Below are 24,549 nucleotides of genomic sequence, written 5' to 3'. Positions count from 1 at the left end.
TTCTGCCACATCTATCTGAGATTCTGTTCTATCTGTCTGATCATATGACGTACTGCCTTTTTCTGGAATTCTGCGGGGAGCTATATTTGATTACCAAAAACATCAGTAATCCCATACCACAAACCTGTTTCAAATCTTTTCCTGACCATCTTACTGCTGGTCATGAATCCGATCTGATTCGTATTCAGTGATACATAATACCAATCTAATTCACATAATCAGGTAAACATGTATCTTTAAGCAGTAACACATAGTCTCATGCTAGCACACAATGTCAGTCAACATTAAAATCAATCTCATGCTAGCACACACATGCAAGGAAAGAAAATTCATCTACCCCGCTCATTCTCTTCTATCTCAATCTAAGTCAGTCTAACAGATCTATCAGTTCTGACTATCTCAATCTAAAGATCTATCTCTAAAGGATCTTCGCTCTGATACCACCTGTTGTGGGGACCCGGACGCTAATCATTTTTTTAATCATCGTTGGGATTTAATTATCAATTAAGATAAAACAGGGTCTAAAAATTTTTCTTTTTAATATACAATAGCGGAAGGTAATGGAATCTAAATACTACACATATCTGTATAAAATACATTTCAGTATTAAAAGTACAATAATCTAATCTAAAGTTCCACTACTAACGTCAAGTAATAAAACCAAGTCTACTGTAAGTCCGGAATCACCACGCTAACTCGTCTTCTCTCATCGTCATCTCGACACTGATCCAGCCCCACCTGTTGTCATGCACACATACAAAACAAGACAACAGCCGGATAACTCCGGTGAGAATAAATCCCAGTATAAAACATGGTAAACATGTATATACATAAAATAATTCATGAAACATGCTGTTATGAATAAAATCGAAACATTAGATTTCATAAGCTATGAAATCTAATCACACAACAAGCATGCACTTCAAATCAACCAACCATGCATATAACCAATCTAAATCATAAAAACATGCTAGCACAATTGGAAGCAATAATGATGGGTCCTATGATCTAGGAACCACATCCATATAAGCATGCAGTCCTAATCAAATCACGTCTAGACTTGACTCGACTAGAACTCTAGGGATCCCGGTGTGAATAAGACGTCACTACCTACCCTCCAATCGGGGTAATGAACGTCTCATTCCTAGACTTCGGTCTGAGCTGTATCAACGGCGGCAATAAGAGTAATACCTACTCCTATGCTGAGATACACCGAAACGTCTAGATATTTGACAATGCCTGTCAAAGACTTTCCTATCTTAACTGCAATGCATAACAATCTGTAAACAAAGCATAATCATATTCATAACTGAATATCACAATTATCTTACCTGCTTGAATACAGATTCTATAATCAAAGCATAATCAGATAACAATATAAACAATAATCTAGTATGTGATTTTATTGGGAAACTCAAATTAATCTAATTTGAGTTATGCGTCCCGAATATCACATGAATTATACCTTTGTCGTCCCCGTCTGATGAAGACGAAGTCGAATTTGTTCATCCCTGATCTGAAACGACAATAACAAATACACTGTATCAATGTGTAGCTCAAAACACAATCTGTTCTGATCAATACCCAATTCAGTACAAAATCTGATCACATCAACAATATCACGAGATAACAGAAACCAATACTGAATCTGATCAATCTGTACCAACTGATGTTTAGACGGCATAACACTACAGTCTTGTAACCCCGTCAGTCTTAACATCACAATTACGCTACCAGAATTCCTAATAAATCTCAGTACAATCTATAACTTCAGTATCTGTACACTTGAAAATGAATAACAGCATAATTCTGATAGCAATCTCAATCAAATCAACTCTAAAATTCATAACAATTCTCTAAACAATCTGTTTCTAAATCTGACTTCGATTCTACAATATCTACGGTAGTAAAAACACCATATCTGAATCATATTCAATTCTGACAATATCATAAATTCAAATCTTGTCTAAACGTAACAAAACTTACGTCCAGATGAAGCCTGCTTTGATAGGAACACAGTACTGTAGGCGGATTTCAATTTGGATAGACGGTTCACTCGCAAATCAATTTAAGAAAATAAGAACGAAGCTTTCCCTTCAATCTCGATTTCTTCTCCCCATTTCTGAAGAATTGCATGCCAATATATATATATATATATATATATATATATATATATATATATATATATATATATATATATATATATATATATATATCCATTCCGTGCATGCAAAGCAAATGGCACAATCTTTGTGCAACACGTCTCTCGCTCGGGCGGACCAACTTGCTCGCTAGGGCGAAGCACTCTCGGCCCTCAAAATTCTACATGCGCGCTCGGGCGGACAAAAAGTGCCGCCCGGGCGAAGGACTCTCGGCTTTCTACCATGAAACCCTCTCGCTCGGGCGGTCATAAACTCCCGCCCGGGCGAATGACATTCGGCCCAAATCTTGTGTCCCTCATAATTTTTTTCCAATTTGATCTCGAACTGGCCCGGCTATAATTACATCAAGTCATAATCAACAAATCATCTCAGATTACGTTAATTAAATTCTCGGGCATTACAATTTGTTATTACAAATCTAAATTGAATGTCGGTAGCTAAAATGTTGAGTAATTTACCACGTTAGGAGCAAATCACTTCCCTCAAAAAAATCAAATTTTTATTTAATTTTGTAATTTCCTAATGTGGGAAGTTAAGGTTGTATAGAGTCCTGATTACAAATGCACATCACTTGGACCTCTAAATTGGCTCAAAAGCAGTTCCATTTAATGACTTGTCCCAACAAAGGTTTGAAAAAAAGATTTTTTTTTTTAAAAAAATAATAATAATAAATCGAGTCGGTTGTTTGATCTGCCCCTAGTAGAAGGTAACGTCCCGATGAAACGAAACGATGAACACTTTAATATGCATCGCGATAAAAAAGTTGAATAGTTGTGAGGTGAAACTTAGATTTTAGATATATGTGACACAATTGAGATCGAATCATTTTATTTTTAAAAAATGTATATTATAATTTTGTTTTTGTTGAGCTTAAAAAGTCCCAAATTTTGATTCCCACTTAATTAACTTTATATTAAAAACTATTTGACTTTGAGATCGATGGCCACATTTGGATCCCTCGAATGGATTCTCTTGATAAGTGGACTATTATTATTTACTGTGAAATATACATTTTTTAAAAAAAAAAACGTGAGAGGAAATATGTCAAATTGGTTGGTTTTTATTGTTTATTATTTTCTATGTAAACGAGGGGCGTCGAAAGGAGAACAAGTCCCTTCTATGCAATTTATTTTGTCACAAGAAGCTATCTATCACGTTTTTCATCAGCTACTACTACTCTTTCTGTCAATCTTGAATCCGAAGTACTGTAAAATGGTAATAAGGATATTCAAATACAGAAGTGAAAGAAGCAGAAAAAAAAAAAAATTCCAGTTGCTTGCGATATCGATTGTACTGAAACACAACTAGCCGTCGTATATCTCGAACTTGAGTCATTACGACGGGAACAAAGAGCGAGTCCATTGGGTCAATTGGCCGATCTGGCGATCTCGTTGGTTTTTACCATTGAGAGATACTCATTTGATGCATGGAACGAATAAATTAATCTGTATTTTCTACTACATCTTTATTCCTAGCTTTTCTTTGATAATGCTGCGGGTGCTTGAATTATACAATTAGATAGGAAAAATAAATTTTACTACAAAATACTTTACTTGCATTAATAGAATCACCAATATTGCTTGGAGCCTAGTTGCAATTAATATTCGAGTCACACTTACAAATAAATTATTTTATTCGATTATTCGCAAATTAACCATTAGTATATTTTAAATCTTTAAAATTATCCAAGCTCACGAACTCGAGCCATAGTTTGATCGCTAATTCAAATCAAATTCGAGATTAAATATTTTTTTCGACCCATACTTCAGATGACATGAGCTTGAGTATAAACATCAAAATACATGTAATTTTTTGTTTCGATTGAATTCTTTTACACCATAGTTATCAGGGAGTTTTTAGAGTCGATGAAAATCAAAGCTTCCAGACATTTTGATAACTTTTTAAAAAAAAAAAATGATAATAAATATTAGGCCTATTAAAAGTGGAGGATTCCCAAGATGTTTGTGCGAAGTCTAATCATGATTTCCGCTTTAATTAGGAAAAAAGTTGAGCATTTAAAAATAGAGCGCAAAGAAATGTGGAAATTTCAATATATATAATAACGATATCCAAATTTTTGGTATCGTAACGTAATGAAATTTGAAAATTTTAGTTATATATCGAAATATCAAAATAATATATATAATATTTTTAAATAAAGTTAATAATTTTAAAAAACATAAGTTATTTTTCGATATAAAATGGTATATACAGATACCGTATCGAAATCTCGATATACCGCAATATTTCGTTACAATCGCTATACTAATTATACATAACGAAAGTATACCGTAATTTTCGATACGACATCAATATAAGTATTTTTATTACCTTAGTTTCTGATACGATATATATAATATGTATTTTTCGATATATCACTCCCTACTCAAAACTAAGTTTTAACATCAAGTTTTCGGCCTCTCACCATCCTAATTTATAGTATTTTTTATACTCTATTTTATAAATAATCATACACTGTCAACCTCAAACCAAAAAAAAGAGAGAGAGAGAGATTTTTATATATAATCTACTAAAGTAAATTATAGTATTAGTTCTATTCAACAAATAAATTATTTTTCATCAACACATTTTTGTAATAAAAAGACCTTACGATTCAATGACCCGATTCGCAATTTGTCGTTGTTTATCTTTTCTTGTCTACTTATACGTCTCTTTCAATTCTACGCATGCAATAAGGCTACACATTATTGTATTATCTTTAATTTTGAAAACTTCTCATTATTAATCCCTATTTAAAAATATTTCAAATCTCCAAGCTTATTGTTGATACAAGGCATAAAAACTATTAAATTATGAAATCTAAAAGAAAAAAATTTTTTGAAGACACTGTTAGATTTAATACTCCTGGATAATTTTCGATTTGTTGTTTCATAACGAGAGTATCGTCCTCGTGATAGCATGAAATTTTCCCGAACAATTTCATTCACAAAAACTAGTCTTGAAGACATATACAAATAACACTAGATTAAGGGAGGGAGGTTAGATTATCATCAAGTTGTGTGTAATTTTTATGTCTCAACTCACACATTCTACAAAAAGTCAGAGAATAAAAAGGCCAACTTAAATTGAGGAATACTTAGACCTTGAGTTTAATGACGTCACATTAGGATCATAAATATAAACTTTTTATTTTTATTTTATTTTTATCATAATTATTATTTTCTTAACAAAATAGAAATCTGTAAAAAAAAAAATTTATTAGTGACTATGACTGCAACCAAAGTCGAATAATATCCCTATCAAAACTTAATTTACAGCACCCAAAAAAAAACTTATTTTTTGAAATTTTTTATTTTATTAAGTATTTTCTGTTATTTAAATCTCACTATCAAAATTTTAACTTTCTTAACTCTAACTGTAAATATTCAAGAATTACTTGAAAATTTACGTCTCTCTACATTATGGAGATTGAATATTTTTGTGTTTTTTTTAATCAACCAAATCGCTGAACATTGTAATTGTTTTACAAAATAATTAATTGAAATTACTTATAATTGTCGATAGATTATAGCCACCTGACAATAAAGTCTCAAGTTTATGACAGAGAAATAATTAATTGAAATTATTTATAATTGTCATATATTATAGTAACCTAACAATAAAAAATAGGTCTTTCGTGGAACGATCTCACAAATCTTTATCTGTCAGATGGGTCAATCCTATCGATATTCACAATAAAAAGTAATACTCTTAGCATAAAAAGTAATTATTTTTCATGAATGACACAAATAAGAGATCTGTATCACAAAATACGATCCATGAGACCGTCTCACACAAGTTTTTGTCTACAATAAAATATCAAGTTTATGATGATGTCTCGACTGAAGCACAAACCATCCTCATCTTACAAATAATTACCATATAATTTACTTACAAATAATTTACATATAATTTATAATTTTCAACATATTTAAAATGATTAAATTGTATGTTTTTTTTAAAGAAAAGACTACATTTTTTATAATGTTGCAAATGCAGACACCGAAGAATCAAGAAAATCAAATTCCTTTTTTCATCTCTCAGATGAACTGTTCGATCACAGCTTCTGCTGCTACTTTGTCCTCCCTTTTCCCTCTGGCCCTGTTTGGCACACTATAAGTAGGCCTTTCCACCATTAAAGTTTTTCTCTTTCTATATATATTTTTACACTCTGCTTTTCTCGTCTTTCGGTAATCTTCAAAAGGAGACAGTTTCAAAGAAAAAGTGAGTTAAATGTATGCAGATACTGAGCTTATGTTCCCGTACTTTCAGAACTTCGCTCAAGAAGCTCTGCAGTTTGATGAGTTTTGCTGCTTACACAAATCCAATGCTTCTTCATTGGTAAGTAATCTCCTCGTTTCTTCTTTTCTTGGCCTACATTAATCTTCTTTTCAAAATTAGAATGATTTGAGTTTTGAGGGGTTCTTTTCATTTGCGTGACTCTGTCAACTATTTTTATTTGCATTTCTGATCTTCATTGGATTTTCTTGAGGTGGGTTCTATGTCTTTTGGTGAATGTAATTTTCCAGTTCAAGATCCAATTTTTTGGTGGGTTGTTAGTGATTTGGTGTTCTAGTATATACGTTTTCAAAAAAATAAAAACTAAAATAAAATCGGTCATTGAAAAACAATTGGAAAATTAGAAGGCTTTCTTCCAGAATGTTTCTTTTATTAATTTGTGGTCCTGTGAAATTATTGAAGTGAATGGACGGCAAATCCCTTTGGATTTCTGGTTTAAAAATTAATTGAGTGATAATTTATTCGTTTCACAGCTTGGAGTTTTATTAAAAAAAAATTGTTTCTAATGGGATTAAAGGCAGCAAAAACGGAAAGTAATTTGAGTTCTTCTTTAGTGCTCGGATCTATTTATGGAGGGGGGAAAAGAAGAAAGAAGATGTGGAAAGAATATCATAATCATTAGTTCCGTGTTATTCACTCACTGCCCCCATTCTTCTCTCATTCAAAAAAGGCAAAATAGGGGATGACTAATCTTTTTATTTTTCACAATTCCTTTTTGTCGATTTTGATATTGTAATGTGTTGTGGATTCACTTTTCATCCCACTTGAGCTGATTAAAGATGGAAAAAGTAGGGAAAAGATAGAGATGAGCTAAACTCAGCTACCCTTTGGTGGTTGTTATTCTGTTAACTGTTTTCCATTTTCCTGATGGATTTCCATTCATTGGGCTAACTTTGTTGTTTACCTCACAAAGGGGTATTTTATCCTTCCTTGCTCTCTTCATTTTTTGAGAGTTGAGACAGGATTTATTCGATCCTGTCTTTGGGGTATTGCACGTGGATCAATGCTTTGCATCATGTGAAAATGATGTAGCCTCCTTCAAATACAATTAGATCAACCTCAAAGTACTGCCCCAAGGGTAGGGTCGAACTAACCGATTACCGATAATAGGGATTTTCCAGGGTTGATAAGGGTAGAACACTCATGTTGGCTACATCCTTGTAGCATTGGTTTTGGGCAGTGGAGGCATACGAATATTCTGCCCAGTGTTTACTTGGGAAATATCAAAACTTTGTTTTATTTTAAAAAAAAATTAATTTGAAATAATCCCCCCATGTCCCTTTCTTTTAACTGTGCCACTATTGAGGAGTTTAGGAAATGGTTTTACACCTCCTTGAAAGAAACAATAGATGTGAGGGCTGAGGCCTGACCACGCCACAAAATTGGGTGTTGCACCACTGCTGGATGATGTCATAAGATGGAGTGCGAGGGAGAACTTATCGACCATATAGCTTTAGAATCTTGGCTTTTAGAACATTGTGAGAGTTGATAAATTGAAAACCAAGGGAATGACAAATGCTTCTTTTTCGAATATTTGGAACATATGTATTGGTTTTAGAAGGTTTTTGTTCTGAAATTTGAAAATTTGTATGTATAGTGACCTATATAAATTTTGTTGATGCTTCTTGGCTTTTAAAATCATGACTAGTATATAGCGGACGTCAACTTTTATAATGCTTCTCGCCAGTCGATTTTTTTATCACTAACATTTTATTATCTCTAAATTTAACATAGGGCATCACAAATAGTCTCATTCAGACTTCCACTATATCCGATTACAACCTGGGAGGAGAAGGGGATCTCTTCAAGGCTCCTGAACCAGTAATTGAAGAACCAATGATGGGAATCGATCCAATGACAGCTGCCATTTCAATGATTTCTTGTGGTGAAAACATCATATCCCCTCAATCATTGACTGCATCGGATATTGAATCATCCATTAAGAGTGGTCAGCTCCTCAGTGATGTTTTTTACGAATGCAAGAAGGATCTTTTAGCCAAAGAAGGGAATGAAACACCTCTATCCGATGTTCTAATTATCGAAATTCCTGCTGTGAAGACAGATGGAATCTCCATCGTCGAGGGTTCGTTCCAGAAGAGTGTTAGTTCTAGCTGTCTGAGTTCAATGGAGTATGTACATGAGGCTTCATTGAGGCCAAATTTTCTAGATCTCCCTGTTATGGACTTTGGAGCTGTATATGGGATGCGAAGAGCGTATAGCGAAGGAGACATAAAGGTTCAAAATCACTTACTTTCTTGTTTATCTTTTTTACAAGCTACTCATACATAGCAACTATTCCATTATTCTTCCGCTGCACGATAAGATTGATTTGTTCCAAATAGAATCTTTCGCTAACCATAAGAAAGAATATAGAGCCCAAGAAATGTGGCTCTATATTTGGTCAAAATGTAAGCTGGAAACTTGGTAATATCTTGTCTCATATCAGATTATGGAAGAAGTCTGATTGGCCTTACATGATCGTGCATCAATTCTGTTAGCAACTTAATTTAGTAATTTTTTTAAAACGATTGGAAATGTGAAATAGTATCCAGTCCAGTGGTACCCATTCTGTAAGTTAACCAAGTCCTAGAAGTGGCCATTGTAAAGTTAATCAAATCTCAAACATGCACAAAAACTATAGTATTTCTCCCCTAATTGTTCTCACGATTCAAGTCCACATGCATGCAAGAGTTCTATGACAGTCCGCGAACTAAGAAAGGTTTAGATGTTTGTGTCCTCTTCAACAGGATGGGGCACGGTTCATTGATTCTGGGTTTTTATGACAGACTCTTGGTAACGGTAATATAAACCTCGTACAGTCCCCATTGGGGATGCCAACTATTACGAGTAGTTACACGTCTGAAGAACGCAAAGAGAAACTTTCCAGGTACCGGAGCAAGAAGTCCAAGCGAAACTTTGGCAGGAAAATCAAGGTCAGTTAAAACAACCAGCTTTACCTTCAAAATTGGGCTAGTAAAATCTACACTCTCACGAAACTTACTGTATGTTTTGTTTCAGTATGCTTGCAGGAAGGCATTGGCCGACAGCCAGCCAAGAATTCGTGGAAGATTTGCGAAGACCGAAGAAATAGAACCCTCCAAGAAACAGTGACAATGAACAAGAACAAGCATAAAGGTGTGGAAGATCTTAAGATGATGTGAGGGGAGAAAGAAGCGTCCCAAGTGGTAAATTTATGTCTATGGAATGATAACTTAAAGCTTAGGTAGGATGTACTTAATAAACTGGATGCATAAACCTATTAGTTGGTAGACTAGTTTGTTTCTTTGTTACTTGAATAATGTATAGATCAAATGATGTATTAGATATGTATATATATGATATATATCTAGTTTGTTCGATAATACTAAATAAAATCTCTGTTATTTCTTCACGAATGTTGTGTTATCCAATCCCTGTGGAGTAAACCTACCTTTTTGGGTTAGCCAAAATATTGTATTTTATGGTGAAAAACTCGACATTTTTAAATTTAAAAAAAAAAATTCTGTATTCTCATCTAAATGAACTAATGGAAGAAAAGTCTAAGGTAGTGTTTGCATGATCATTGCTCTGGACTAGACTAACGATTCTCAATTAAAAACTACCATGGAAATTCAACGTTTTTATATCTAAATTTCTCAATCAGTTATTATTTATTTATTTTAACATTTTTCGTTCAATGATTATACAACACTAGTTTATTAAAGATTATATCTAATAAATAAATATTTAGAAAAAGAAAAAGAAAAAAAAACTACAAAATCGTCTTCACTGTTAAACTCAATCAAGCTGAACACAGCCAAAATTCAAGTTTCTACCTATGAATATGATATCATTACAAATAGGTTTTATGTTCGATTCTTGGCCAACAATCAAAATATTTATCCTGTGTTCAAACAGAGGGAAGATCGACTCAATATGGAATTCAGCTTTACCAAAGAGCACGTATGGACGACTCTTGCCTAACCGATTACCGTGAAATCCAAGGAAAAAAGGCAGTAGCTGCATCAGATTGTCTCCCTTATATCAAACCCTGCCGTTGTAGATCGGTATATGTCTTCTTGTTATAAATGTTACCCTCCTTGTCTTCATATTCTTCTTCGAGCTCAGGGCGCCACTTATTTACACCTTGCTTTTCTTGGATTTTTTCCCAAAGTTGTTTGGCTTCCTATGTGCATGAATGGATATTGTTACCCATGTGTACCAGAAAGTGTTGCACAACATTATTTTAGACAGAGATCAATCATAAGATACGTGTTACAAAACAAGATTGCCTAGTTATCAGATTACAAGGATCATTGTTCCTGCAAATGAGGATAGCAAATTGCATGCTAGAAAGAGTACCTCAATGGATGTTATTTCGTTGAAATTCTTCGTATTTGGAATACCAAGACATCGCATCCCATGTTGATGTCTCCATTCCTTGAAATGACGCTCATAAGCCCTACGGCCCCAATAACTTTGGTTCCCACATATTTCGCATTTTAACTCCTGTTCACGTGCAATAATTCATCAACAAAAATTAATATGTTCAGAAAGCCAAACACAGTACCAGACTGCTCAAAATACAAACACGAAGGGCAATAACCATAAAGACCATCCAACAGTAGAAAAATAACCATGACCGACAAGTCTCACTCTTCATCCTAAGTTAGTAAAACCAACTTGTTATCCAACCACCAATATCCCTCAATAAGGAAACAATACTCAGTAACAAGGGAAATTTAGAAAGAGGTTAGCATTACATTAACAACAACGGTTCATCGTCCGTTATTTTCTTTTGCCTTCTTGGTTTCACAAGGACATTATTTTATAGCATCCCGCCTTTCCCACATTTTCTTTTGTTAATTGGTACTTCTGTTTGTCACCATTTTTCATCTATTTTCCTTCTATTTTTCCCTGCCCTCTTTGCCATCTCCTAACTGCCATGAAGGGGATGGGGATCTGCTAGAATAGTTTGATCCCAGTTCCATCACTCAAATCTTCTAAACTAGCAAAATTTTCTGAGCATTCTTTTAGGATACTGACATCTTTCAACAGCAAGTAATAGAGAGACTTCACATCAGACCACTGGAAAACCATAGCAAGAGGAAAATACCACAGATTCGTCAAATTCCAACATGAGTAGAAGATTATTTACCTGACCAAGCCCATGAAGCTTATATAACCAATATGGTATAGGCTTTCCGTCCCAGCCCATGGGCAATTTTAGGGGATTGTAGATCTGCTGATCCTCGTCATCACTTTCAGATTCAGGTTGCACCTCATCCTGATGGTACAATACAATAACAAAATTACATTCACAAATAAACACAAAGTAACCGCCCTAATAGTCTTGGGCTAAGTTGTTTGGTTTTTTTTACACTTAGACCATCTTTTTATTTACACCTGGCCCATCTTTTTATAATCTTATTCCAGTAGTATCCGGGTTAGGAGAGCTTGAATAACAGTACCTCTTCACGTTCTTGTACAATTTCATCATATGTCAAGGCGTGTTTCTTCTCGATGTTTTCTTTTGTTCGCACAATGGTCTGCAAAGTCAAATACCAGAAATAAAATTAAGTCATCAATTCAGAAACATTTTATTTCTGCAGTCTCCAAGTCATATAAAGTTTAACGCAGAAAAAGGTGGAGAACTTGGTAAAATGAGCACAACCATGGGAAACAGAGGGGTGGAGAACCAACACTAAAAAAGAAACAGAAATCAAATGGAGAAGGGTGAGATGATTAAAGGAAATAGAGACGTTATATGCTTACCTCATGCAACAGGTCACATAACTTTTTCAATTTGGCTTCCATCAAGGAAATCTCTTTAGCGTCTCCATTTGGCCGCAGGGTCACAGCTCCACTATTTCTATCTGGTCCAAGTATGCCCTTAGCAAAATGTTTTTTATCCAACTTCTCAAGGGGTGTATGCTGAGGCAGAAAAACAATCAACAAGATCAAAGACAGATAAATTCAGCACCAGGTTCCAAATTTATAGGTAACCCGTAACTGCTAATTCATGAGGTAATTGTAGTGTAGGTATAGCACAGTTTGTTTAATCATGATGAGTCTAAGATGAGACTATTGGATCAAGTTAGGCACAAGCCCTCTAAAATAATGCACGCAAAAACTTGGATGTGAAAGAAAAAGATTCATAGCCATCTAACCTTAGTTTCCTCACATATACATATGTACAATGGTAAACATGCACAAGTCCATTTACATTATGCATAAGAAAGTGTATTCTCACCTTCATAAGAAAAATCCTCTCTGCACGCTGTCGCACAGTGCCTCCTGTTTTCAATCCAAGGGCAGCCAATGCCTACAAATTAGGGTATCAGTCAGTAATACATTTCATAAAATGCACTTTCACAAGCTCTAGAAACTAGAAATTGTAAAATGAAAAGTGGAATTAAATCACAATGGACCAGATATGCACCATCACCATCAGTTAGACAAGCTTATTTGCTTTTTACTCGTTGAAAGCATTAGAAGGAGATACTTATTGAAAATATTCATCAGCCTAATAAGCATGCAACTGGTTAAATCTCTTTTTAAAAAATTTAGCTTTTTCAATGAAAATAATGTTTCATTTCCAAAGCCAATACACAAAAATTGACTACATTTTTCCATTAGTACCTCCTTCAACTTCTCCGGTCCTACTATCATTAGCTCCTCGACGGTGCCGTAATAATCAAGATCAATAATTTGATTTCGTTCTGGAATGGCAGAATTTTCCTGGCCCTCATTCTCCCATCCTTCAACCTGGCCATTACTCCATTGCTCTTCAAAATCAGAAACTACCTGCCAGATATAGAGACTAATAATAACTCAAGCTGAAATCAGCGAATAAGTATACTAATCAATAGCAGGATTTTTTCCCTTCAGTTCTAACATAAAAGTCAATAAAATAATACTTTAACAGGACATCGAAACAGAGTAGTGTAACAACTAATTTTGGGGTGCTTAGTAGATCAATTTCGAACTGGAAAGCAGGGGAACAAAAGGCAAAGTCGAACATAACAATAGAAAGGACTAAAACGGAAAGGTGGATCATCGTAGATGTAACAACAAACCTTGGAAAAAATCCTCTCAAGATCTTGTAAGGGTTCTGTACGCTCGAAAAAGTATATAAGATATTCCAGGAGTTTTTGCATGTACTCTTTAAATTGCCTGTTAAAGCAAACAAATAATCCAACATATTAATATATACATGGAAAAATCTTTGCGGACCAAATGGCCCTAATAATCTATTCAGAAATAGAAGTGGAATATAGGGCAGAGTATAAATGGCATATCTTATGGGAAAAAGTAGTAAATGGTTTAGCTACCTGGTGAGCTTCAACTTGCGGGGTATATTCTCTGGTTGCAAAAATAAGTGGAGGTAAATAGAATACTCGATTTGCTTCCCAAATTTGGAGTTGATATAGTCATTGTATAATTCATGCAAATCAAGGTATCTTCCAAAGGCTTCCTAAAATGAATCCGAAATTTTATAAGCATAAAAGCAAATCTGCAAACTTCCTAGATAAATAAGACAAAAATAAGAGAAATTTGAACTACATCAGCAGAATCAAGCTATTATCATGTACTAGTGCATTAGGTGAGAATCTAACAGAAAGAGTGTAATAACCTCTCCAGTGAACTCAATAACCGGCTCCTCTTTAAGAAGCTGTTCAAATTCATCAGTGGTGTCAACATATCGAGCAGTAGGATGCCTTCTGTGGTACTCACGAATCTACATTCCACCAGTGCACATCATCAATATCAGCTGACAGAAAACAGTAAAAAAAACAAAGTGATAAGAAAGCACGGAATTTGACACCTCTTTCAGTCTATCATAAAATGCACTGAAAACATTGACATTGGCTCCCGTGGAACTCAGTCCACCGAGAGCCGCAATCTCATCCTTCCTAGCATTGTCATTATCCGCGTAAATTTCAATCTACATATAAAAAAAAACAAACATTTACCGTAAATCAATAATCAAACTACACCTAAAAACTTAAAATATTGAGCTTCGTAAGAATAATTTTACGAGTTTGTGAGTGGTTGAAGCGATTTGCTCAATCATGTGGCGAACTCGGTGGCTTTGGTAGAGACGATCCTTGGTCGTCGGCGGCTCGGTTTGGAGATCCTTCACAATGATCCGCTCGAGCCGCTCGACTTCTTCGTGCGACGCACGAGTCACCTCCAACAGCGTCGAAGACATTCTTCAAATTCTTTAGTGATGCTCGGGACCTAGGGTTTTCGATTTGTAGAGGTTTAGGGAAGGAAGGTAAGGGGGACCAAGCAACGGTGTCGTTTTTGGCAGCTCTGTGTGCGGGGATTGGGAAGGATCTATTTGCATGTAGTGGAGTAACGTTGGGGTTTTGTGTAATTTTACTCTATTGAGGGGTTAATATGAGATTATTTTAGATTTTAATATTAATATTTTTTCTGTCCTGACTTAAACGTTTGTATCAATCTAGTAAATTTGATCGGTTTTTAAAATAATTGTCCAACATGACGTCAAAAAAACATACGGTAGGTTTTTAAAAATAAAAAATATCATATAAAACAATCTCACATATTAATTTTATTCGACGAGTAGATCTCATGTGAGACCGTCTCACGGATATTAATCTGTGAGACCGTCTCACGGATATTAATCTGTGAGACGGGTCAACCCTACTCATATTAACAATATAAAGTAATACTCTTAGCATAAAAAGTAAGGCAAAAACTTGTGTGAAACGGTCTCACGGATCGTATTTGTGAGACGGATCTCTTATTTGGGTCATCCATGAAAGAGTATTACTTTTTATGCTAAGAGTATTATTTTTTATTGTGAATATGGATATGGTTGACCCGTCTCACAGATTATGATCCGTGAGACGGTCTCACATGAGACTCACTCAAAAAGTAATATTTTTTCATGGATGACCCAAATAAGAGATCCGTATCACAAGTACGACCTGTGAAACCGTCTCATACAAGTTTTTGTCTTATTCGACATATCTCCAAATTTTTAAAAAATTATCCATGTTTTGAAAAATGAAACATGTAACTAAATTGTTATTCATGATCTTCTCCACATTTTTTTACGTCAATTACACGATTAATTTTTTGGGAAAATTTAAAATACATTATTGTGTGTGTTTTTAAAAATAAATTTTATTTTTTATATAAAAATAATAATATTTTTGTGTTCTTAATATATAGACACTGTTTTAAGTGGCTTATTATTAATTAATCGATGATTTAGTTTTTATATCTCATGTTTACTTTTTCATATTATTTACACATCTATTAATTATTTATCTTACATCAATGAATAAATAAATTTAGTTACAATATTACTGTTAATAAATAATATAATTAATATTTTTTAATTATTAAAAAGACAAATAATAATTTATCATTTTATAAATAAGTTAATCAATCAAATCAAACAAATTATTATTTATCAATCAAATCAAATAATATATCAACTATATTTTTATCATATCAGATGATTTATCCTGACATTACTATCATAACTTTAATTTCAAACGGTCATAGTGTAAGGCTATTTTTTAAAAATAAAATACAAATTAGTTCATTATCTATAATTCCTCTTCTTATTCAGTTTTAAATGACTTTTTCTAAATTAATTATGTTCTTTATATAAACAAAGTAAAATAAAATAAAAAAAAAAGTGTGGGGATTGTGAAAATAAAAAATAATCAGATATGTAAGAAGGGGAAAAAAATGGAAGCACAATAGTTTTTTGTTTTCCGAGGAGCCCCCGTAAATCTGCAAACATGACTCTTGGGTCCCCCGAATCGGCCATGAAAAAGATGATCTAAAACTCGGGAGTTGATGATCAAAAGGAGTGGGTAAATCTTGGGTAATGTGGAAGTTTACACGAGATGCAGATGAAGAACAGCAAGATTACTTGCTGGAAGGGACTGAGGGCCTCTGCTCTCTCTCCCCAATGCAGGTATAATCACGAATTTTTTGTTCTAACAGCACACGATGAAATTTCTTGATCTTTAACTCTCTTTTTTTCATTTTTCGATTCCAATAAGCAGAGGGTTTATGGGTTTGCTGCATTTTTGCTAGCTGGACTTGTTTGTATGTTCCTGGTATGAAATCCCTTGGAAATTTCAAATCTTTACAGAATGATGATTGAGTTGAATACATTTCGTGAAAGTATTTATGTTATTTCTTTGCAGTCGCTGATTGTGTTTGCAAAGCCCATCAAATTTGCTCTATTATTCACCTTTGGCAACGTGCTGGCTGTTGGAAGGTAAATTGCTCAGATATGATATTTAATGTGCTATATTATTTGGTCTGCATTTGAAGAAACTAAAGTCGGCTCAGATCATGAATGTGAAATTTAGGATGCAGCAGGACCGAGATGTGATTAAGATGTGGGGGCAACTCAATAAATTTTTAAGGCAAAACTTGTATTTCCTTAAATCACACCTAAAATTTTCATTTTCTTGACCAAAAATGTAGTCTGTATGATAGTGGACCTTAGTATTCCGGGCAAAGCTCGTCACTGGAAAATATAAATATAATATGACAATACTCAACCGAATGCTGATTGTAGCAGGCGGATGTTGGATAGGCATTGTTTTTGGTGGTCGTAACACCGTGGAGATAAGCAGATTGCTTGCTTTTGTATTTCCTTCAATGCTCCTGGACTTTTTGTATTTTTGTTTTCTTTCTTGAATTTTGAATTTGGATACGTTTGGCAGCACGGCTCTCCTCATTGGGCCTGCCCAACAGTTAAGAATGATGCTCGATCGTGTCCGAGTATATGCTACAGCAATTTACATCGGTTGTGTTGTTGTGGCTCTCATTTGTGCTCTATTGGTAAGTTTATCTATAAATTGCAGTTATTCAGAACTGTCATTACTCAAGAGTTTGTGTGTAAAAGGTTATTTCTTGACAGATTGGTTTTTATAGTTGCATTTGTCAAAAAAAAAATTATATTATCCTTTTCTTTGTGTTGCATTGTCCTGTTATGCATTTTATTTGAACAATCTCATTTTACCATAATTTTGTAGAGATGAAAGTGCCTGTTGATATACCGATTTCCACTTAAAAAAGAAGCTCAATTTAGGGAAAAAACACTTTTAAACGTTATATGGATTATTTGTTTGGCTTTTTGAGCTTTTGAAACTCCCCTAAAAACAGAAATTAATAAGCCCAGAGACAGCTATTAGTGCTTGTACTTCTAACCTTAGAACTAAACATAAAACTTATTGTTCTGGTATTTGTTATGAACTTGAAATAGTTTTTTAAAACCGAAGTTATTTTATATCCAAACTCCTTTTCGTCTGTTGACTTAAATTCTCACAATTAAGAAAGATATTAAAACGTGAAATATTTTTATGCGAATTTCAGTCAATGTAGCATCTGGATTTGCTTTTACTAGAGATTCATGTTCTAAATTTGCAGATACACAGCAAGATTCTTACGATCATTGCCATCATATGTGAAATAGGTGCTCTTATTTGGTAAGTCAGATTAAACGTTCATTAGTTCTTTTTTTCCTCCTCAGTTTAATCAACTCTTAGTATTAATCTTGGAATTCACTTTCATTATCTTGTTTCACTTTTTTTTTTTTGTAGAGAAAATAGAAAGAGAAATATTTTCATATTCTTTAAATATTTATTTCCTAAGTACTTGGGGATAGACATGTATAGTTCCTTTAGTTACGGAATTGTGCCTAGAATTAAGGTCAAATACTCTGTATATATTAGTAGGCCTAAAAGGACTGTAATATAGAAGAAAACACTCAAAACAAATCCAAAATATACTCTTGTTCTTCTTGCCAGGAATTTATTTCTGCGGTTATGTCTTCTTCTGTGTTGTCTACATGGTATCAGAGCCAGTTCTCAACACTGGCCTTGTAATTCCTGTCCACAGAGTCGTGCCTCGTCCGCTGTGGTGGTGGTGTGCGCCACAATAATTCGAAAGGACGGTGGTGCTGAGATAGGGTTGTGGCATTTTAGCGTTGCCACGTCCAGTTGCAGTGTATAAGCCCAACTTTATCACCATTTTGGGTCCAATATTTTCATCTTCCCTAATCCCAATTTTGTCCCTGTGTTCTAAGCCCAGAAAAATCTGAGAATGGCTGGATCTTCAAGCGAACAGAGCAAGACAGCCTCTGGAGAAAGTGGAATAGTGAACACCTGGTATGATTTCTATTGGGTTCGAAAACTCTCTAATTCAATTCACCATTCATAAATTGAATGGGAATAACTATTTGGGGTGGGCTCAGTCAATTAAATTAGTAATTGACGGCAAGGGAAGGCTGGGCTATTTAATGGAGAAGTCCAAAATGGGTAATTTGGAAATCAGAATATTCTCTAGTCATTGCTTGGCTTGTAAACTCCATGGAGCCATCAATGGTAAGACTTATTTGTTTCTACCCACCGCAAAGGACGTTTGAGAGTCTGTGAAAGAAACTTACTCCGATCTGAAAAACTCATCACACATTTTTGAGTTGAAGACCAAACTGTGGCAGTTCAGACAAGGTGAGAAGGGAGTGATTGAATATTACAACTATATGAAAACAAGAGAGCTCTGCTACGAAGAATCATGGGAATGCAAACGTGACAGTGTCATATTCCATAAACGGATGGAGAAGTACGTCGAGAAGAAGGAAGGAGGAAAGTGATGTTGAATGACAATGTGTCTGTCACCTACCACAGAGTCCTCGGCATTGGTCAGCAAGAATAATTTTCCCAGCACACAATCTCAACAAGATAAAAAGGAAGAACTTCGGTGCGACTATTGTAACAAACCATAGCATACCTGATATAATTGTTTGGATTTACATGGTAAGCCTCCAAATTGGAAACCAAAGAATTTGAAAACGAATGGACGTGGTGGAGCTTATTGACAGGAAAAATTCCTCTGGGACACCAACTTCCAGTAAGGAGCAATTAGATCAACTTTATAAATTGTTCCAATCCTCACATTTTTCACACCCCACTTCGTCACCAGCATCATGTTCTCTTGCACAAGGTAATTAATTAGCTGCTTTTAATGTGTCCACCTTATTCTCTCACCCTTGGATAATAGATTCAGGTGCTACTGATCATATGACCGGATCTTCCAAATTGTTTTGTTCTTATTCCCTTTGTGCATGAAATCAAAAAATAAAAATAGCTGACGGTACTTTATCAGCTATTATTGGAAAAAGATCTATTGTTATTTCCAATACTTCGACACTACATAATGTTCTGAACGTTCCTAGTCTTTCGTGTAACCTACTGTCCATTAGCAAACTAACCCATGACTTGAAGTGTTGTGCTAAGTTTTCTTCGAAATTTTGTGAATCTAACCTCGAGGAATATGATTGGCGGTGCTAGAGAAAATGAAGGTCTCTACAACTTTGGGGAAGACGAACTTGGGTGGACAATCTCAACGTTTGAATATCGTATCAAACTCCAGTTCTAGTATTAGCGATATTATGATGTGGCACCATAGATTAGGACATCCCAATTTTCAATATTTGAAATATGTTTTTCCAGAATTATTTTGAAATAAAAATCCTACTGATTTTCAATGTGATATTTGTCAATTTGTGAAATATCATCGTGCATCTTATCTTATTCAACCGTATCATGCATCAAAACATTTTTCACTCATTCACAGTGATGTCTGAGGACCTTTTAAAACTCCAATCCTCTCTGGAAAATAATCTTTTATTACATTTATTGATGATCATACACATTTGAGTTGGGGCCGGCTATCTAATGCGGGAAAAATTAGACACTGAACAAATTTAAAAACATGACTCAGACACAATTTCAAGAAAAAATTAAAGTGTTTAGAAGTAATGACGAGAAAGAATACTTTAACAAATTTTGGGGTTATTTTTCAGCAAAAAGGTTTAGTTCATCATGGCTCTTGTATACAAACGCCATAACAAATAGAATGGCAGAGAGGAAATATAGACACCTCCTGTAAATAGCTAGGTCTCTAATGTTTACCACTAGAGCACCTAAATACTTATGGGGGAAGCTATTTTAACTTCTACTTACCTGATCAACAGAATGCCATCAAGAGTTATGAATTTTAAATCACCCTTAGCATTGTTTAAAAAAAAACTTTCCCATGTCTCGTATATCCTCTGATTTACCCCTTAGAGTTTTTGGGTGTGATGTTTTAGTTCGTGTGCATCATCATAGTGGTGATAAACTGGATCCCCAAGTTGTCCGGTGTGTTTTTCTGGGATATTCTCCCACACAAAAAGATTATAAATGTTTTGATCGCTAACAAAAAGGTTTTTTTTTAACAATGGACGTCACATATTTTGAAAAATATGCTTACTTTAGCTCTCCTCTTCAAGGGGATGATAAAGATGAAGATTCGTTTGACCTAGATCTTGATTGCATTATTAATGTGGATACAAACACACTTAATAGGGTACAACTTCATGATATAGATACTGGAACAGGAAATGAGGATACGAAGAGATTTGGGCAAGTCTACAAAAGACGACCTCAAAGTAGCCTTGATGCCATAGCTCCGCACAACCAATAATTTGAACCGAGGATAGATTTTCAACTTCAAACCCATTCAAGCATATGTAACAATGCCGAACCATCTAATGACAAACTAGAATCTACAGAGCTCTTCGACCTTCCTATTGCATTCAAGAAATGTGCAGGGGCATGCACCAAACACCCGCTTTCTAATCATGTATCCTAAAATTAGATATCCATATTGGACCCTAATTTTATCTCACAGTTACATAGTCTTGATGTTCCAAAGACTATACAGGAAGCTCTAAGAACTCCAGAATGGAATAAGGTTGTTCTCGAAGAAATGGATGCTCTAAAAAAGAGTAGTATATGGGAAATTGATTATCTCCTTGAAGGTAAACAAACAGTTGGATGTGAATGGGTGTTTGCATTGAAATTTAACTCCAATGGATCTATAGAACGTTACAAAACTGAGGCTAGTGGATAAAAGGTTCACCCGAACATATGGTATTGATTACCAAGAAACTTTTGTCCACCATAAGGATTTTGTTGTGTTTATCTGCGAATCTAGATTGGTCTTTACACTAGTTGGATGTCAAAAATGTATTTCTCATTTGTGAGTTAAAAGGAAAAAGTGTTATGGATGTTCCTTCAGGATTTGAATAACAATTTGGAGGAAAAACATGCAAATTGAATAAATCCATGTATGGTTTGAAGCAATCATCACGTGCCTGGTTTGAGAGATTCTCCAGATCAATCAAGAAAATAGGTTATACACAAGGAGAATCTGAGCACGCAATGTTCGTTAAGCATACCAGTATATAAGATTTTAAAGTATCTGGCCGATTCTCCGTATCTGACTGATTCTCCGGGAAAAAACATGTTTAAAAAAACCAATCAAAAGAGTATAGAAGCTTTCACATATGCAGATTGGGCTGGATCAATATCTGATAGTAGATCTACTTCAGGATATTGTACCTTCCTAAGGGGAAATCTTGTCGCTTGGAACAGTAAAGAGCGAAATGTCGTAGCTTGAAGCAGTGCTGAAGCGGAATTGAGAGCATTGGTAGATGGAGTTTGTGAAATATTGTGGCTGAAGTTGGTTCTAGTAGAACTCAAACTAGAATCACAAGTTCCCATGAAATTGTTCAGTGATGACAAGCCTGCAATTAGTATTGTTGATAATCATGGCATGATCTTACTAAGCATATCGAAGTAGAAAGACATTTCATTAAAGAGAATATGGAGAATGGAATTGTCTGCATATCATTTGTCACTTCTGAACAGCAGGTTCTCGATGCATTGACGAAGGTACACTTCAGACCAAAATTTGGAAACTTTATAAGCAAGTTGGGCATGACAGATATATTTGCTCCAACTTGAGAGGAGGGAGTGTGGAGAAAATAGATAGAAAAATATTTTCATATTCTGTAAAAAAAAAAAATCCTAAATACTTAGGGATAAATATGTATACTTTCTTCGGTTACTGGATTGTGCCTAGGATTAAGCTCAAATACTCTGTATGTATTAGTAGGCCTAGAACGATTGTAATATAGAAGAAAACACTCAAAACAAGTCCAGAATATACTCTTGTTCTTCTTGCCAAGAATTTAATTTCTGCCGTTATGTCTTCTTCTGTGTTGTCTACAATTTACTTTGTACAATTAATATTGCTTATAAGAACCAGCTGGATTCTTCATCCCAAAGTTGATTTTTTGTAAAAATTCCTTTAAATGGGGAATAGAAAAGAACGTGTTGCTCGGTCTAAGCCAACGACTTTCTTGAACATATCATGTTTTGACTTTATTGCGTTCTCACAACCATTACTGGAAATTTCAGGTACAGTTTGAGTTACATTCCTTTCGCTCGTAGGATGGTTTCTGAAGTGACCATCCGTCTCTTTGACACTGAGATATAGGTGACTCATTGTACGACAATGTTATTGGTCATTTACACGTGAAGCGATATTGTTCAACAATTCTTGGCCTTTTTTAGTGTGACGAATTCCTTTTGATTCTTTCACGGTCATGTTTAATAAGTGTTCGATTCATGGGACTGCTGATCTTGATTAATTCACAACTTCAAAAAACAATCATGTTGAAAGACGGCTTCATTCCAATGTTTTTGCTATATGTAACCTGCTGTATATATTCAACATTTAAGCAACCGACCGTCTTTTCTATTGAAGTTTTTATGTTCATACCATCTCCAGTGCTTATTTCTAAGTCTTCGTTACCGATTTCGGACCAACTTGGGTCTGATTTACACATGAAGGAACATGTTAAAATGAAATGCTGTTGTTTGACCCTGCTGTTAGTTTGAGCTTATGAAAAAAGTGAGTTCTAACAGATTTGAAGTATAGTATCTCATGTGCTTGCCACCATACAACGGACAAGAGACGTGTGTTAAATAATCAAATTGATTCGTCGTCCCATGAAAAACTACGCAAGAAAAAACGTGTTTAATGATGAATCACACCCACCTGCCATGCTGAGGTCAATGGTAGGTGCCCAAGTCTTACTCTCAACTACCAAGAAACTGGAATTGCCAGCATGCTTTTCCAGGTTGTATGACACATCCTAACCAAAAAAGAGAATGTCGGTCAAAAGACAAAATCAGCAAAAGCGTCCCCATAACTTTGGAGGGCCCAAAAAGGATGCAGAACATAGCTTCCAAAGTTCTCTATTATGCAAGAAATTGCGTTCAGTAATGTATACACCAAATTCTTACATCATCTCGTATTTGGTTTTACAATCATCAGAATATAAAAATAATTATGTTATTCTTATATTTCGATATATGGTCTTTATCTTTCATCAGTCGTCATCTCATCACATGAACCAAACGATTCTACTGTCATGGTTGTAGGTCGATGTTGAAAACATAAACCCCACATTGACTATGGTTTGTTCCGCCAAAAGAGGATGCAATCCATCGTCAATACGCTCATTCATTGGTCATTTGGGTTGTTGGCATAGTAGATCTTGAATGGGTAGGTGAAGTTGCTAAAGTATTCTTAAATCTTAATTAGTTGTCGATTTTATCGTGGGTATTAATATAATAACAGTCTTTATTATGTTGATTGAATATTTGATACATATCTCATATAGATACTATGATAAAAAATTTAAATTATAGAAAACAATGCAAAATTAAATTTTTTTTGTGGGGGAAGATTCGTTGAGAATCCTCGAGGGTTGGTGACCATACTAGCAATATACATGCCTAATTTAACAATGTTTCATCTGTTACCTTCAATAACATAGCCGTCTTATCTGAATCCCTCTGGATGGGAAAAATGCTAACATATCAAATATAGTAGAAATTTTGATGAGGATTAAAAGTCGACTTAGTAGTAACGATCAAAGGATTAGAATCCGTGATTCTTTCTAATGTGGTATCGAATAACTAAACAATAAACATATGGTATCTATTTGTTAAGTTGATCTTTTGTGTAATGGTCTCATGGATCAACATCCGTAAGACGAGTCGATTCGGTTCATATTTGAACTGAAAGCTAATATTTTAAGTATATTTATTATTATTTCAAAAATTTTAAATTATAGTATTACAATTCCAATAATATAATTAATATTATAACTATTGTTATTATTTAAAAATTAAAATTGGTA

The 24,549-nt window shown here is 34.5% G+C and overlaps 3 protein-coding genes across 4 annotated transcripts; 2 read left to right on the top strand and 1 right to left on the bottom strand.

The window, feature by feature from the left end:
• Positions 1–6,159: 6,159 nt before the first annotated feature.
• Positions 6,160–9,852, top strand: LOC140826333 (uncharacterized). The gene is made up of 4 exons (XM_073188566.1): positions 6,160–6,503; positions 8,196–8,696; positions 9,248–9,394; positions 9,480–9,852. Exons 1-4 carry the CDS (start codon positions 6,396–6,398, stop codon positions 9,570–9,572), a joined length of 849 nt encoding a protein of 282 aa, XP_073044667.1. The 5' UTR covers positions 6,160–6,395; the 3' UTR covers positions 9,573–9,852.
• A 361-nt stretch (positions 9,853–10,213) lies between these two features.
• On the bottom strand, positions 10,214–14,777 carry LOC140826307 (splicing factor SF3a60 homolog). The gene is made up of 12 exons (XM_073188535.1): positions 14,482–14,777; positions 14,269–14,388; positions 14,077–14,181; positions 13,775–13,917; positions 13,520–13,616; positions 13,083–13,247; positions 12,694–12,765; positions 12,216–12,374; positions 11,912–11,989; positions 11,599–11,727; positions 10,803–10,949; positions 10,214–10,626 (listed from the first exon to the last, which is right to left on the bottom strand). The coding sequence occupies exons 1-12, from the start codon at positions 14,653–14,655 to the stop codon at positions 10,480–10,482; spliced, it is 1,536 nt and encodes a 511-aa protein (XP_073044636.1). The 5' UTR covers positions 14,656–14,777; the 3' UTR covers positions 10,214–10,479.
• Positions 14,778–16,159: 1,382 nt separating this feature from the next.
• On the top strand, positions 16,160–22,934 carry LOC140826319 (uncharacterized). 2 transcript variants are annotated; one of them, XM_073188554.1, is made up of 6 exons: positions 16,160–16,407; positions 16,499–16,552; positions 16,643–16,716; positions 17,171–17,288; positions 17,877–17,935; positions 18,308–22,749. In XM_073188554.1, coding segments are annotated over exons 1-6 (396 nt in total). In that variant the 5' UTR covers positions 16,160–16,317; the 3' UTR covers positions 18,309–22,749. The 2 variants fall into 2 exon arrangements, with proteins under 2 accessions (XP_073044655.1, XP_073044647.1); XM_073188546.1 differs by lacking the exon at positions 18,308–22,749 and adding an exon at positions 22,757–22,934 and having other exon boundaries at positions 16,161–16,407.
• The last annotated feature ends 1,615 nt before the right edge of the window (positions 22,935–24,549 follow it).

The sequence above is a fragment of the Primulina eburnea genome, chromosome 1, assembly GCF_022965805.1.
Source record: "Primulina eburnea isolate SZY01 chromosome 1, ASM2296580v1, whole genome shotgun sequence".
Lineage (NCBI taxonomy): Eukaryota > Viridiplantae > Streptophyta > Magnoliopsida > Lamiales > Gesneriaceae > Primulina > Primulina eburnea.
Note: the sequence above shows the minus strand (reverse complement) of the source record. Positions and strands in the feature narration are given on the sequence as shown.